The sequence below is a fragment of the Pseudopodoces humilis genome, chromosome 4, assembly GCF_049639895.1.
Source record: "Pseudopodoces humilis isolate 2021_Gansu_Grassland_sample_001 chromosome 4, ASM4963989v1, whole genome shotgun sequence".
NCBI lineage: Eukaryota > Metazoa > Chordata > Aves > Passeriformes > Paridae > Pseudopodoces > Pseudopodoces humilis.
In genome coordinates, this window is record NC_142203.1 from 58,117,213 (window position 1) to 58,133,499 (window position 16,287).

The 16,287-nt window shown below is 41.8% G+C and overlaps 1 protein-coding gene across 3 annotated transcripts in view; it reads right to left on the minus strand.

Annotated features, from left to right (window-relative positions):
• Nucleotides 1-16,150, minus strand: part of ZSWIM6 (zinc finger SWIM-type containing 6) — a 120,958-nt gene extending 104,808 nt beyond the window's left edge. For 2 of the 3 annotated variants that reach the window (XM_088054234.1, XM_088054233.1), the window contains exon 1: nucleotides 15,625-16,135. In XM_088054234.1, the coding sequence (XP_087910360.1) occupies nucleotides 15,625-16,135 (511 nt within the window). Of the gene's footprint in view, nucleotides 1-15,624 lie in introns of all 3 variants that reach the window. The other variant, XM_014260456.2, reaches the window with a different exon arrangement.
• Nucleotides 16,151-16,287: the final 137 nt, after the last annotated feature.

Sequence of the window (16,287 nt, forward strand, 5' to 3'; positions counted from 1 at the left end):
ATGTTCAAATTTTAAATCCAAGAGTTGTCTTAAACTTCTCTACTAGGTCAAACAATCTTGCATAACTTCACACCTACTGCAGCAACAGAAGAAACTATGCACAAGCACAGCTGATGGCACATTCACCGTTCCATGGAAATTGCCCTGTGGACAGCCACCCAACAGAACTTTAGTCCTTGGTAGGAAGTGGTCAGGTGTCTTTCAGAAAGGTGAAAGATAAAGGTCTGAAGAGAGGAAATTACAGTGAGCAGCTAGCTGAAACACAGCAGCTTCTGGCCATGCACCCACAGGCAGCATTCTCACCTACAGCTGGTGTGAGATTATTTATATAATGCTTCTGGAGGACTTTGGCAAGGATGGCAAGTGCAGAGTCAAGATTCCTGAACCAGTTCCACAGAATTCTGAACTTGCAAGCAAATCTGTATGCAAAGACCTAAATTCATGGGATTTAGTGGTAGACCCTTTTTCAATCAACCCAAGAGCTGTGATGAGACCATCTACTTGGACCTGTTCCATCAAGAAACCTCAATCCAAGTAAGTTTTACACTTAGTAGTATTATAGAGGCTCACTCAACTGCAGCACATAAAAATTGCAGATTTATAATCCTGTTTTGAGTTTCCAGTAAAACAAATGCAAAAAAAAAATTTCCCCAGATTAAAGATAAAATATACCAAATTATGAGTAAAATGAACAAAATACTTTTTCTAGAATTACATTAATTAAAATTACCATCTTGGATTTGTGCAAATATAGAAATTAAAGTACAGGAAGTAACTTCAGAATTTGATGAAGATAAAGGACGTCTACAAGCTCTGCTCCTCTCCTCTTCCTTCACCCAGGTCCCTTCCTTACTGGGATTGTGCTGAATATAACTTACCCAAGCTTCAAAATTGAATGCTTTTGTTGTATTTGACTGTCTTTAAAAATCCTCCTGCATTACCCATGGGGATTGTTCTTTCTCCTATTTGTTAGTTTCACATGAGCAACAGCACTGTGTATAGCTCAAAAACCTGTTCTGAACAGCCAATTTCCCCTGATTGTACTTGTCTTCAAAATAGCAAAGCAGAAGTAGGAATAGAGATGGACGAGCCAAAAACAAGACGACCTTGAAACCACAGCAATTGGTACAAAAACTAAAAGACTGAATACACCTGGGTGCTTTCCATTCTCCTAAGCAGACAAGAGCTCAAACTGGTACTTCTTTAACAAACCTGGCTTGCAGAAGTCATAGACACCTTCCAAAGTATCACATTAAATATCTCTGAATGGCCTAAAATAAGTCATGCCAGAAACTAGACATCCAATTTTATACAATTAGCAGTGGAGCTATAGAGCAGGAAAGATACCAGACTACATAACTTCCCTTTCCTCAAGAAAGGAATGTTTAACTTGGGAGCCTAGACAAGCATGCACAATAAATACCACCTGCAGAGATTTGGAAGGATCTAGACACTTCAGTTAGGGTTGGAGGTTATACAGGTTATCCCTTCTTCCAGGAGACAACCTAGAGAGGTAAAGAACCCTGCTTAAGCATTTCGTAACTTAAGGACCCTGTGTCCTGCTCATAAATGCCTGTAACAGTCTCACAGCCAACAACTGTCTAGTCAGAACTGTAGGAAGCCTCTAGAAGTGAGCAACCCAGATGAATTCTGGTTCACTAAGGCAGGCTACTGTTAAAAGTAAGCCAGTAACAAACTTTGATCTCCCACCATGCAAGCAGTTAAGAAAGCCAAAGCACTCTCTCCCAGACAGGCAAGTACCACAAAAATTCTCTTTTTATGGTAAAGGAAGCCATTTCTGCCCTAAAAATGTCATCTGCACTGTGAAGTATGCAACAAGGCTTTCATGCACTTCTTCTCTCCACCAGTTACGGGCAAATGAAGCTCTGCATTAGTTAATTCCATCTGGAATAGATCACACATTGACTTTGAGTCCTGAAAACAGATCATTTCGGTAAACACATCTCACTTACCAAAGCAGCTCTCTGTCATTTAGCTTCCACACTACAGAAGCTATACAAAAGCACCATTCTGCTCAGTTACTGTTCTACTTGGGCAAGCAGTAATGACACCAGAACACCACAAAGCTGTTTCAGACTCTCAGTAAATCCATATCAAAAATACTTATTTTACAAGCAGGAAGGCTTTTTCTCATCTACAAGCCCAGCCTACAAACTCAGCTTGAAATCTCCACACTGTATTTCATCAGTCCTTTCTCAAGTATTATTACCAGTAAAAAAAAATAGACCATGTCAGACACCTGAAGTCTCTGCTACACTACTACAATCCTACAATCTCCAGTGATTCTTGAGTGGCAATAGATCAAGAAGCAAAGAAGAGACTTCTCATTCTTAGTTATGTTGGCTCAGCAGGTCTAGTCACACAAAAAGCTGTGAACACTTACTTTAGCAACAGATATGATAAAAATAAACAGGTCAACAGCTATGATGAAAATAAACACAAAACACATGATTTGGACACCAAAAAACAGCATAAGAAGAAAAATTACTTCAAAAATCTATGTTGTAAGTATGCTGAAGTTTAGCACTGCCACAAAAGAAGAGGAAATGTATGAGCTTTGAAGGCAAAAAATACCTTTTGCAACAGCTATGTAAATATAGACAGATATGAATTTGCACAGTTGGACTAAATGGTTAGTTATTTCCTTCCCCTTTCCTTCTTAAAGTAATCATTTGTCTGGCTTTCTTTTAACCACTGATGAAGTGTGGGAGGGGTACTCGCCATTTAACCAAGGTTTTGTGCCACAAAACAAACAAACAAACCAAAAACAAACAAAAAAACAACACTGTGGATGAAGTGATATGGAAAATGGCTCACTCATATATGCCTAACACAGAGCTCAAGCTCAGGAAAGGCCTGTCCTGGTGACTCTGAAACAAACATGCTTCCTTTTGCCATAGGTGAACTCCCAAGCACAGCAGATACCTCCTTTCCCCAGGCAGCACTTAGGGCTTCATGTCCACTTTAGGCCAGTCTAAGTGTGACAGACAGAAAGGAGCCCTGCCATTCTCAGTGCCCCCTCTTGCAATCTTCTCTCCCTTACTCAAGAGTAGCATTTTCTTGGCCAACAAACCAGGTAAAACCCACCAAGCAAGATCTGAATTTGTAAGCAGGCCAGTCATCTGGCTCACCATGCAGCTCCCTGGCACAAGCTGAAAGCCTGAGAACTGCAGCGTTCCTTTGACAGCAGCCTGCATTTAAGCCGGCTAAAGCAATCACGTAACTTCAGGGTGAATAACACAGCAGTCATCACAATGAAGTTCGCAAATGGCAATCACAGAAGACCTTTCCAAAATACAAGTTTATAAGCACAGCAATGTGCATTTTCTGTTCAGAGTTACACAATGAGGCACAGAGAAGTAAATGAGCCATGGTTCAGCAAATGAGTCAGTTCTTTTATTTACCATACTCATGACAAGTATTTCACCATGGAAAAGAATTATTTTGATAGGCCTGTTTTGTAGTCTGTCCTTGGAGGAGTTCACTGAGTGACAAGAGATTGCAAGCCTTCTGGAACAGGCTCTTGGAGAATTCCCATGCTCACAGCCACACTGTGCTTCTGTGCTTCCATATCAGCAGCTTTTCTTAGGGCAGCAAGCTTGGTCAACCAGTAATGCGCCTCAGACCTAAGAAAAGGAGCAACTGGAAATGTAGTTAGAACTTCTTGCAGAGTTTAAGGCCTTTGTCACTTAGAATCTTTGTCAGGCAACCTCAGGTTACCAGCCTTAAGAAGAAGACAGATACCAGGCCTGAAGATGTGCCTGAAATCCATATTTACAAAGATCAGAAACTACGGATCATGGGCCTTGTACAGCACACCACACTTACACAGGTTTTGCAGGCTGGTACAAGACCCTCCAAACAGCTGACATGTATCTCTCAAGCCAGTGGGGACCCTGTGTTGCTGTACCACATCAGGGCCTACATGCTGTCACCAGCACACTGGACACCACTGTTCAACACCTACAGCACATACTGCACACAAACATTTCAAGAGCCCCCTGCTTGCATATATACCCATTCCTGACAGAAAGCAGCTGACCAAAGCTGCTTTTACTAGTGCATGAGGAGCTGGTCAATGCAGAGAATATGGTGTGAGGGCAGAGAACAAGCCTGTCAAAGGTCTCTCCAGCCTGCATTAAAAATGCTGCTGCTGACTCACATTATTTGTACCCAGCTACTGATGAAGATTAAATTGCAGCCTATTTCTGCAGCAGTCCCACCTCCAGCCCACAGTAAAAACACAGCATCCCCACTCTGCTTCTGATACTTCAAACCAGCATCAACTGCAATACAAGTGGATCTCCTCTTGACTTTGTCATATACAAACATCACACACCCCAAACCCCAGGCTCACGAGACTTAGTGCCTTACCAAGGCTGCAGGACATGCTATACCTCCTGGGCTCCTGGAGCAAAGCATAGCTATACAAAAGCTCCCATGCCTACCAATCAAGCTACATGTGCCAGGCTAATATACAGATACTCCTTGCACTCTAATGCTGCTGATTCTCCCACCTCACTCAACCATTAACTACTGCCTGAGATGCTTTCATTATATCACACCACCATCTTGTCCCACATCACCCTCTCGCTCCCACAACAAAGTCATTGAGTACACCAAGGCCCTTGCCTGGAATGTGGTTCTGCCATTGGGCCCTTGCTGGTTCCAGTGCAGTGTATCACACTGGGATAGCTCTCACCATGGTCCCCAGTGGCAATGTCTTCTGGATTCAGATTCATGTATCTTTCAGCACTTCCCAGAAAATGTTGATTCCCCTACCGGAACTTTAGACTTCCATAGATTTTTGTGCTTCTCATTTTACTTCCTAAAATCACAGCTTAGTGTCTCATTGCTCAGACATCTTCCTCTGCTTTCTCAGAGTTTTTGAAAGTGTTTCTCAACACTTGATCTCTACTTCCTTTTGTTATTCAATGAGGGAGGGGAAGACAGATCTCGTAACAGGCAGGATTAACTGAAGCACAAGCCCATGATTCACATGTATTTCCACTCATCCATTCTAACATTTCAGTAGCTATCATTTCACACTTTGAGTATCAGAAAGGAGCAACTTTGATCTTACTGACATCTTGCTCTCTTAAGTGTATTCTATATACTAGGAATATTCAGCTTTCTGACAACAGCAGCACCCTTCCTTGTCCTGCTGGACAGACACAAGTCCTTCCTTTTAAGTACAATAAGACTTTGTATCTCTTCAGTACTGAGATTACAATGCTCACATCTGTCCTACATTTTTGGTCTTTACCACTTATACCCCCTACCAGTGTTTAAGTTTTTTCCATACAGCCTCTTATCAGCAGGAAAAACTTCTCTAGTCCTTCTGATCACCACTGGAGCAACTCTGACAGTTGTATTCCTCTTTCCCCTTCCTACTTTTGTCTGAAGAACTGTCCAATGAAGCTGTGTATCACTCTTCATCAGATTCTTGTCTGCACTCCCCATCCCAGGTCAGGACAATATACAGGTTCTGGGGGAAAAAAAAAATCTGTTGTTCACAAGTCTGGGTGCCATAAATATTCACTACTGAGGGGAGGGGACCAAAACAAGAAACCAAGTCCTTTTTACAATATACAATGCTTTAAAACTAAGCCATTTAATGTCTGTTCAGGAGAATTAAATTACAATTTGTCAACAGCTTATAGTGAAAGAAATTCAGTTAGACTTTACTATTTTAACAATAAAAATTTAATGCTATGAAAAATTCTCTTTCAAACAGTTGTACAAGATGAAGTCACTGGTTTTGTTATACCATCAGTCAGGCTTTCATCATATCTTAACAGAAATACCTTCTGCTAAAGTAAAATCTGACAAACACCCTTCAAATACACAGGTCACCATTATCTGAAAAATCGGAGCATTACCTCTGTGCATCAGATATCTCTTATTTATAAAACTGAAATTGGAACAAAAGGTTGAAAAAGTGAGAGGACACCCATTTCCTAACTTAAAATTATTTTACAGTATCAAAAGCTATAGAAGAGCTAAGTTACTGTTTGCTAACCTATTTCCCATCTTGAATGCTGTGTTTCATTTTGTAGGAAAAAGTCTATCAGCTTCCATGCTTTTGATAATGCCCATTAAAAGTAGAGCGTATAGGGGGGACAGTCATTCAGACTACATCCTCCTTAAATATACCTCATCAGACATCTACTGAGGTCTCTGACCTCTATCTTACCCTAGGAAATACCACTTCCTCACTTCTCTTCTTGGCATCTCATCTATAAAGCATTTTACCCAGCATTTTACCATCTTTCTTCTCATTAAGCATATATTATTCAGTAAGACAAACTCTTGTCTGCTCCTAAACTCCTCTTTGCTCCCTAATACCAAACAGCCACATTTATCATCTAGAAAATTACCTAGAAATCAAACCTGTAAACTACTGCCAGGATACATGACAATTTAAAAACTGATCACTCAAAACTGTCAGTAAAACTAAGTGGTACCCTGCTTCTAAAATTTATACATATGACTAATAAATTTATTCTCAGCTTCCTTATTCCATCAGACTGTCACAGCATCTGTTACACCATGTCCCAGTCTTAGTCACTGCCTGCCATTCATGCATTAGCACATTGAGCTGAATTCACCTCTATTAATTCATGCATTCATATTTGACCAGGAAAGCTGCATGATTGTGCTCTCACATATCATGGCTTGCAATACAAAAAGATAAAAAACAGCTGTGCATTTTATGTCATCCTCCTGCTGTGGAGGAAGCAATGTTGAAGTTTTGGGCTTCTTTTTGGATATAGCTACACTAAATCCAGAAACAGAATATAATATACTTGATACTTTATCCCCAGGACACTAACCATACACAGTTTGCAAGGTTTCAGTTTACGATCTAAATCCGTGGAAGAACTGAGACTCATTTTGCATGTACCACAGCAGCAGCCAGCCAGTTGTCCCAGCTGTCAGTGGTAATAAAGGTATTTCAGAATAAAGTGTTCCAGTTCTTTTTCTTCTAATATATTACACAATTCATTTAAGCTATTGATTTTTCCCTATTCTTGAACTTTTAAAATCAGCAGACTCTGCAGAATTGTCCTAAAGAAGAACAAACCATGTTTAATCCAGCAAGCATGGTCACTAAGACCAGCTTTGTAAATATGCAAATGAGTGTTTTACTAAGACTATTTTCCATCCTCCCAAAACACTGCATTGTATTCCACCAATAGGAAAGCAAAGTCTGATGGAACTGGTGCGGAAGCAACCAACAGCTTACAGTACAGTTCTCCACTCAACTGATTTCGTCACATTTTCCAGAATATCCTAGAAGATTATCTGTAAGTGCATTTGGTAAAGAATTCTTAACACAGATTTTATTTGCTATCCTTTCATAGTCACAGCTGCACATAAGTGATAGAAAGGACCAACAAGTAAGCATATGAATCTCTAAGACCACACTACCTGTATTTATTTATATTACTGACAAACATACTATTAATCCCATCATTAATCATTGAATATGGACCAGTGCTCCATGCACTTCAGCCTAGTCAAAATATCAAAGTTGAATGTAGAAATAAAAAACTAATAATAAAGCTCAGAAGCCACTTTTGACAAGGGTAAGCTAGAAGCAATGAGTTTAAAAAGTCTGTGCTGCCACTAGGCCTTGCATATATAAAGGAACATTGCTATGCAAAAAGAAGGCAGGTCACTAGCATAAAAGAAGAGTCAAACCCTAAGCATACAGAAACAAATCTGTGAGCCACTGCTGAAGCCTTTAACCCAAAGCTAAGCTTTTAACACAAGCTTAAAAACACTAAATAATTAGAATACATGCAGATTTGATCCTCTACTCTGTTACAGGCTGTATATTTGTCTCACATCCTATAAGTGTTTATCCAATTTTAAATGCCTTGATGGTCTAATGTTTTTTATTCCATTAGTCAGTGTAAATTAAACATTGTAGGCAGCTGCACAATTCCTGCATAGTTCCTGCACTGTCACTGCATTACTATCGGCTGTCATTAGCCAGCTAGCAGTTGAACTTGGCACACATACAACAAAGTGTCTTATTTCTTCGAAGTCATACAGTTACGCAACAGTTGATTTTTCAGGCCTTTAAAACAATCCTTTGAATGCAATTAACTTTTGTGAAAAAATAAAGAAAAAAACCACAAAAATATATATTAACATGTACTTCTGTGAAATATCTTACTATGCCATTTCCCCTGTTATTTTTCCAATGATCCCAGAATGTATTAAAGGTCTGACACCAATTAACAGTGAAAGATGACTTATGTAAACAGGTGGATTGTTAAATAAACTACGAAAAAAGGTAAATCACCTGAATTTTTGGAATATTAATTCAGTAAATGAGCTTCCTATTTATCTGATCAGCTAGCTCTACTAGTGCAAATTTAAACTTACTGACAGGTTTTACTACATACTTCCAATTAGCGGCAAACTTTTTCAGCCATTGCCCTTACATTTCCAAAGCAGAACTTCCAGGTATTTCAAGACTGTCAAATACATTCACTTGTAAAGAGGAATGGAGGCTTAGAGTGAAAAAAATAATAAATAAATAAATAAATAACCTTTAAAGCTACAAATTAAAATATCACACTCTCCTATTTAAAGCATGTAATGGTGTGCATCACAATTACTTAAAAATATACTTTAAACACTGCTGAAATCTGCCCTCTTTAACAATTTGGTTTTCACTTTTCAGAGGTGTTTAATAAAGTGTTGGTAAAAATCCTCCTAAACATTAAGAGACTCTTTAGTCTATACTGAATTGTGTCACATCAGAGAAGTCTTTTGTATGCCCACTCAGCTCTTACAGCAGGCCTTTTATCAGTTCTGACTTAACCACAAAATTCTCCACACTGTAGTTACTATTAGAAGGCTCGACTCCTCCAGTCTGTTTGCACACTTGCACAGAATTCAGTCAAAAAACAACTATTTTAAGATAGTGATTTATATCTCAGCTTTTCCAGACTTTCCAGCCCTCCATAGAAGGGCCAAGGCAACAAAGACTGGATGCATGTTGCTGCTTCAGAGGACAGTACGGTAATGTGCCGCAAGGTCATCACATAAATCATGGTAATTGTCATGTAGCTGGAAGGAGAATGCAAACCAGTGTACAGCACCAGCCAACATCACTAGTGATCCAGGTCACAGAAGGTTATGAAGCCACATCAAGGGTTGCATACATACCCAGCTGAGAACATTTTACATATGTCGTCTTGGACAGTAAACCAAGAGGAAAAACTGGAAGTTCAAGGAGGCAGATCTCTCAGAACAAGTGCAGTTGTTGGACAGCACTCAAGTATTCACGTGCTGTCAGGCTGGCTGCATTCCAGGCAATCAGAATTCACATTAAATCTGTATCCATGCTGCACATGAAAGCTTTTTAAGATTTCAAATTAGTTCATGTCACAGACAGCATATTCATAAATAGGATAGCTTCTGTCAGTTAAAATAGTGTGGTCCTTTTTTGATTTGGCTTCTGGATTTCTTTTAAGATACAGTAAATTCTCCTACCTAGCCCCGGCAGAAAATAAGCTAAATGGAAAGCAAGTTAAGAAATGTCAGCTGCTTTCCTATACTACTGTAACTTTGCATTCATATTTACACTACTACAAAACTTCACACTTTATCTTGACATCACTAATTACCTAGATAGCAGGTGAAACTTAAATTGAACCCATGAAGACTTATCTTAGAGTAGGCCACCTATTATAGTTCATCCTTCAACACTAAGAACTGCATGTGACAGTTTAGCATATTTTTTCACTTGAATTTTTTAAATTAGAACTTGACCAGAGGCTTAAGTAATGTTTTTATTTTAACAGGGTCATTTATAAAAGCAAATGATACAGCAAAATGCAGCAACTAGCTAATGATTTTTAGGGAAACCAGTTTGTCTGATGTTCTCCATCCCAACAGACCCAGCCTACCCTCACGCACAGATTTTGAGTTTTAATCATAGTTCACCTCTGAAAGTTAGCATACAGGAGGAGAGAGCAAATGCAGGCATCAGCTGCTGGCATGACAAGTGGCTCAAACTCAAACATTGGTACATACCAAAACATCAGATCATATACAAAGATGGAAAAACTTTCTAAAATGAATGGAAGCTTTGAAAATGAAAATTGTTTTCTTGGAAGTGAGGAAAGTCTTGAAATTAAGGGGAAAATGGAACATAAGAAACATGAAAATTGACCTAAAACAAACAACGGAAAATTTTGTTACCTGAACCAAATACAACACTCCTGTATAAAAGATTTCTTATTTTCAAAATTGTGACAGTAAGTGATTAGCAATTATTTTCCTTAAAAAAATAATTAATTCTAAAGCAGTATTAACATTGTCCAATTACATTTATCCTATTATTCACAATTACATAAGAAGATAGTATACACAAGTTTTATTTTCATATCTTGAAATCACTCTTAAATACTTACATTCTCTTGAAATACAGATTAGCTATTTTTAGAAAGCCTGAATTAAAGGCAGGAGATGATTTACAAAGCTTTCCCACCTTCAGTGGTCTTGAAAGACAGCTATTTTACTTCTTTAGCTCAATCTATTTTTTCAGAGTTTCCAGAGAAATGATTCAAGGTCAAGGATAGTGTATTAGAGCACACACACAGAAAATAGCTCACATATTCCCCCATTAACACATTGCATTCCAAATTGACCAAGGAAACTGGAATGCATTAGATGTATCCCTTTCAGGAAGAAATATTTAAAAATTAACTTATGAGCTTCTGTTCTGTAGCTAGGAAATAGCAGTAGTTATTTCTTACAGCAAACTGAAACTGGAATAGATGAAGGCATTTTCACAAGATTCTACTAGTCTTGGAACTAAGTCAAAAGAAGTCCAGCAAAAAGACAGACATCTTTTGTTTACACCCGTACCACAATATTGTATTAACATATTCTGGATTACTTGTTTACTCATACATTCCAAACCAAACCCCAACTTAACCTGACTGTGGAAGAACATGATTGTTCTTTCACCATGTCACCACACAAAATTCTCCTCTTCATATAGGCAGAACTTAACACAACCTTTTCCCCTTGGAAAAAGGTCACTACACATACCAGAACAATTTGGTATCACAGGTCAAGAGAAGTTAACACTAAACACAGTGTCTGCACTGCCACTAATGACAGCCTTAGTTTTGTCATACAACTCAGTACTACTTTCATTAAGTAAATCCTTTTACTAAATACATCTGTCTCACAGGTTTCAAGAACAATTACATATATATTGCACGCATCAGTGAGGATCACTGTATCTGCTCAAAGCTGCAGTTTGACTCACAGCACAGTATAACATTTGTGCCACCTTTGCTAATAAAATAATTGGTATGGTTTGTGTTTCATGTTATAACACTGACACTCAAACAACTGAGTCCCAAAAGAAATTACTTTTCTTTTACTTGCTCTGCAATTTCAGAAACTTCTGCGTTTTTTTTTCCAGTAAAAATTGCTAGGAGGAATCAAAATTTCACTCAAATCATTGTTCACTAAAAGGATCTGAAATCTGCTGACTATAATACACATTCCATCAGAATTACATGCAGCCACCAACACTGTCTTCTAAAGCCTTCTTTTGCTCCTGCTGAAAAAAATGGCATCTCCTGGTTTTGAAAGCAAAACAAATCCCCATTCTTTAACTTAAGAACAAATTAAAGAAATATCAGTGACTTTTACCCACTATTTAACAAAGGAGAAATTTTACTTTGCTTTTATCTAAGAAGTATTTTGCTTACATCCCCCAACGGGGTATCCCTGAGGGGCTTCCAAAACAGGAGCCTGCAACTCCAAGCCAGTGATGCTCTCCAGCTGAACCTCCTTCCACAGACAAGGCATCTTTCTATCTTATAATATTAAAATCATATTCTAGAGCTGTGGCAAATGCCAGTCAATGAATTCTTTGTTTTCCCTCCCCAAGAATCCCTTCCCTCCAACTCACTCCCTTGCCATTCACACCTAAAAGGCATGACTTACCACAGTCACAGGGCCTTATGCTACCGTGGGAAGAGCTGTAACTCCTTTAAGAAAGGCCTAGGCCTGTATGAGTAAGCACGGTCTACGGAACAAAGGCAAACCTACCTCAAATTACCAACAGACAGGGATACTGTAGGAATACTTGTATGACATATCAAAAATTTTTCAAGTACTTCTAATGCGGCTGCAGCAGTGAAGCTGAGTTTTACAGCACTACAGCCAAGGCAACCTCTGTCTTTCTCCAACCAAGAGTCACACCAGCAGAGGCACAGGGGCTTATTTTTTCTCCTAGAATAGCTGCATTAAGGGCTCTCACCAGGTCAGCTGTGCTATTGAGGGATCACACCTCTTCCTAACCTTGACAGCCACAGCTGTGACGACAATACAGTACTGTGTGCTAATTCAGGACTAACCTCAGAAACCAAATATACACTTTGCCATCTAAAACTGTCTGCCTGCTCCTGGCATCTTCACAAATTTGGCTAAATGAAACACAGACAATTTCTAATCTTCCTGCCAGATTGTTGTATTTATTCACAAAGTGCTTTCTTGTTTGGACTATAATTTTTACTAAAAATACTTGCTTTGAAATAAGTTAAACAGATGCATGGTAAAGAAGTTGTTCTGTGCAGTTGGGAAGGTCTGCGTTGGGAGCCTGCATTCTCTGACTTTTTAAAAATAAATGAAAAAATAAAAACTGTCATGTCCAATTGAAGCATATCAAAAAGATATAAATACATCAATAAATTATATGCAAATTGAATTCTGAAGCCATCTTCTTTGGAGAAAAATCTTTCAAAATTAACTGATGCTAATTACTATGCTAGGACAGCACAAATAAACTACAAAATAGGCTAGCAGACAACCTTACAGCCTGATTACCAAGAACATTACTTGTGTATATCATTAATTCATCATCCTAATTTTATTTTGGATTTTCTTTACAACAAGACAACACACACAAGATTGTGTTGGTAGGCATGAAGCAGGGTCACATGAAGATTTTTAGCAAACCTTAGATACAAGGTTTGTAAAATCTTTCTGCCTAAAACAATTTAGCATAATAAAATTGTCAGAATGTTTATTCAGGGCTAGACTGAAATATTTAAAATGCAAAATTCATAAGAAAATGGTGCCATTTAGCTACTGCTGAACTGAAATTTATGCACCTCTCAAATCAAGTCCCACATTCCTGTTTACAGTAACACTTCAGGTTAAAAGTAAGGCTGTTAGAACTGATATGTAATAAAATGAATTTTGTCCAATAACTGCACTTTTCCCTAGTTCAACAGTAAATATTTACAGAGTTTCCATTACTCCCACTGCAAAGAATGTAAGTTCACATTTATATGGTCACTAAACATGCACTTACATAAACTTAATTCTAAGTTTTCATCAATGCTACATATTCAGCTGTATTATATGGAACCAATTCCATTCTCTGTGCAATATAACTCACTCTAGAGTTGAATTGCCTTTAACAGTTGCACCTTTCTGCTTCACAAGGAATATCTTGTCAGCAAGACCTGGTCTTAATTAAGCTACCTACCCAAATTACATAAGAACTTTCCTACACCAGGACCCAGCCTACCCAAGTCCTCCCCAACTCCCTTGTCAAAGGCCTCTGTCAAAACAATTGACATCTTTTATATCACTGGTTTCCACTACTATTTTTGAACAGAATTTCATAGGAGGCTCACGTAAAGGGGGAAGGGGGGGGGGAAGGGGGGAAGGGGGCTACAACAAAGCAAATGTATTGTCACCAGTAGGTACAGTATTTCTTTGAAATGCATTTAAGGGTTCCAGAAGAAGCAGTCAACACTTCAGTCGTATTTATGCATATTTTCTTTCTTCATATTGACCCTTGCCAACATTACTCAACGCCTTTCCCTTTGAAGAGACACAAAAGTTACTTTTTTTCTTTCACAACGCCTCACTGAGGCCTGTTCCACTGCTGAAAGCAAGCAAAGCAAAGTCCACGCTGGGTGTCTGCCTCCTTAGAGAAGACTGCATTTTTTATTTATTGCCCCTTGGCTTTATTTTCACAGTGAATTCCTGGCTTAAATGCAATCAGCCAAGAAACCCTCCCTATGTGCACTCCTGTCATTCCTAATCGTTTGCAAACAGAATCAAGTGCAAGCAAAAAGGAAAAAAACTCTCAGCATTGCTAACCAAACTAAAAAAGCCCTACTGGTTTTGCCAGTCCTGAGGAACCACAGATGCACCCTCAGACCCTCTGGAATGAGAAAGTGAAAAGATTAAATTTATAAGAAAGTTATTTAGATTTAAGGAAAAAAAAAAAAAGAGAGAGTGAGAAAGAAAGTAAGTCCCCTAGGCAGAAAAGAAGGACACTGAGCCTAAGAGCAGGGACACATCTTCCATTTGGGAAAAAAACTGATGGCACATTTGCAAGGTGTCCGGCAAGTCAAACCCGCAGCAGACAGCAACAAGGTTTTGGGGGAGCGTGAACGGGGGAATCCCGGCGCCCCACACACACACACACCGAGCCGCCGCCGTCAACAAAAGGCAAGCAGCAGCGTCTTTTGTCTATCTTCGCTTTTCAGGGGAGGAGGAGGGGAAATGACAGAAAACTGAAAGAAAAAAAGAAATAGACAAAAGAAAAACAAAAAAAGAAAAATACGTAAATAAACATGAAAATGAGAACAAAGTGGCCGGGTCGCACAAAGAGCATCACCACCGGCAGAGGGGACTGTCTGCCGGGGGCGGCTCCTCTTTCATTCAGGGAATGGAAGGGGAGCCGCCCCCGGCAGCCAGCCCCCCGAAAGTGGGGGAATACCAACCTCTGCAGCCCTTTAAACAGTGGCAGGGAGGAGTTAACCAAGGGAGCCCGCAGAGGGTAAAGAACAGCGGCAGCCGGCTGGGCTGGGGGTGAGGAAGAGGAGGGGGGTATTGTTCCAGTAGGAGGAAGAGCTTCGTTTTCCCCCCCTCGTCACGAAGCCGCTCATCCTAAAGCAATCCCTCCAGTCATACCACTCCCGGCGGGGCGAATCGCGCCCCCTCCTCCGGCTCGCCGCCGCTGCCCTAGAAATGCCTTTGTTCGCGGATCCCCCCGCACTCCCGCTGCCGGGGTCTCGCACCGCTTTAATGTCTTTATTTTGGACGGCGGCGCATCCCGCCCCCACCTCCTTCCCCCGCCGGCCGCCCTTCTGCTGATTCATTTCCACCGGCGGTCCCCCTCGGGATGGGGGGGCGGCATCTCCTCGCTATTGTGGCTCGGGGAAAAGCGATGACCCGGATTACCGGGGGTGGACGCTGGTAGGGGGGCAGAGCCAAACGGGATTACACAGGCTGGATTACCGGGAGCGGGCACGGCGCGGTGCGGGGCTGAGAGTTAAAGGGACAGGCCGGAGACGTGTCCGTGTCACGGAGGCAGGGAGCCACCGCGCGTCCCGGGCAGGAGGGGGAGGAGACCGACAGAGGAAGTTGCCCGGCCCATGGTACAGCCGGCGAGTGAAAGGTTCGCACGGGCCGGGCCGCCGGCAGGGAGCTGCAGAGGAGGGACGGCAAAGGGTGACACGCAGGGGGAGAGCCGCGGCCCCGAGCGGCGGCGGCGGCCTGGCCCGGTAGCGGAACCGACCGGTGACTCACCGACTTGCAGGACGTTATCGACGCAGCCGCCGTCGAGCAGAGCGATGCCCCTGCGGAAGGGCAGCCGGTTCTCGTCGGCGGCAGCGGCGGCGGCGGCCATGGCCCCGCCAGGCGCGGCGGCGCCCCCGGGGCCGGCGGCGGGATCCTCGGCGCCGGTGTTGAACGAGGAGTACATACAGATCTCCCTCTCGCTGCGGGGGAAGGACCAGTAGACGATCCTGCGCTGCACCGGCTCCGGGATCCGTTCGAATCGCTCCTCCACCCGCTGGAAGGGCCACTTCTCCGCCACCTTGCGAGCCGCAATGTCCAGCAGGGACTCAGGGCTCTGGGTCTTGCCGAGCGGGAGCAGCCCCAGGGCGGCGGCAGCAGCTGCAGAGGAGGGTCCGGCGCAGAGCGCGCCGCCGCCAGGCCCGGACCCGCCCGCCCGCTGCCCCGGCCTGCAGCCCGAGCCATAGCCGAGTCTGCAGCAGAGGCGCTTGGCGGGGTGGGGGAGCTGACCGCGCTCCGCCATGATCGCGCCGCTTCTAAGCCGACAGCGGAAGTGGCTGTACCCTATAAACGGCTCCGGGAAGGCAGCGAGCGCCCGCGAGCCCCCGGGGACACGCCCCACTCTGCCCTTATGTGGCGAAGAGGGCGGGGCCTCGGGGCCGTGCCTGCTGCGGG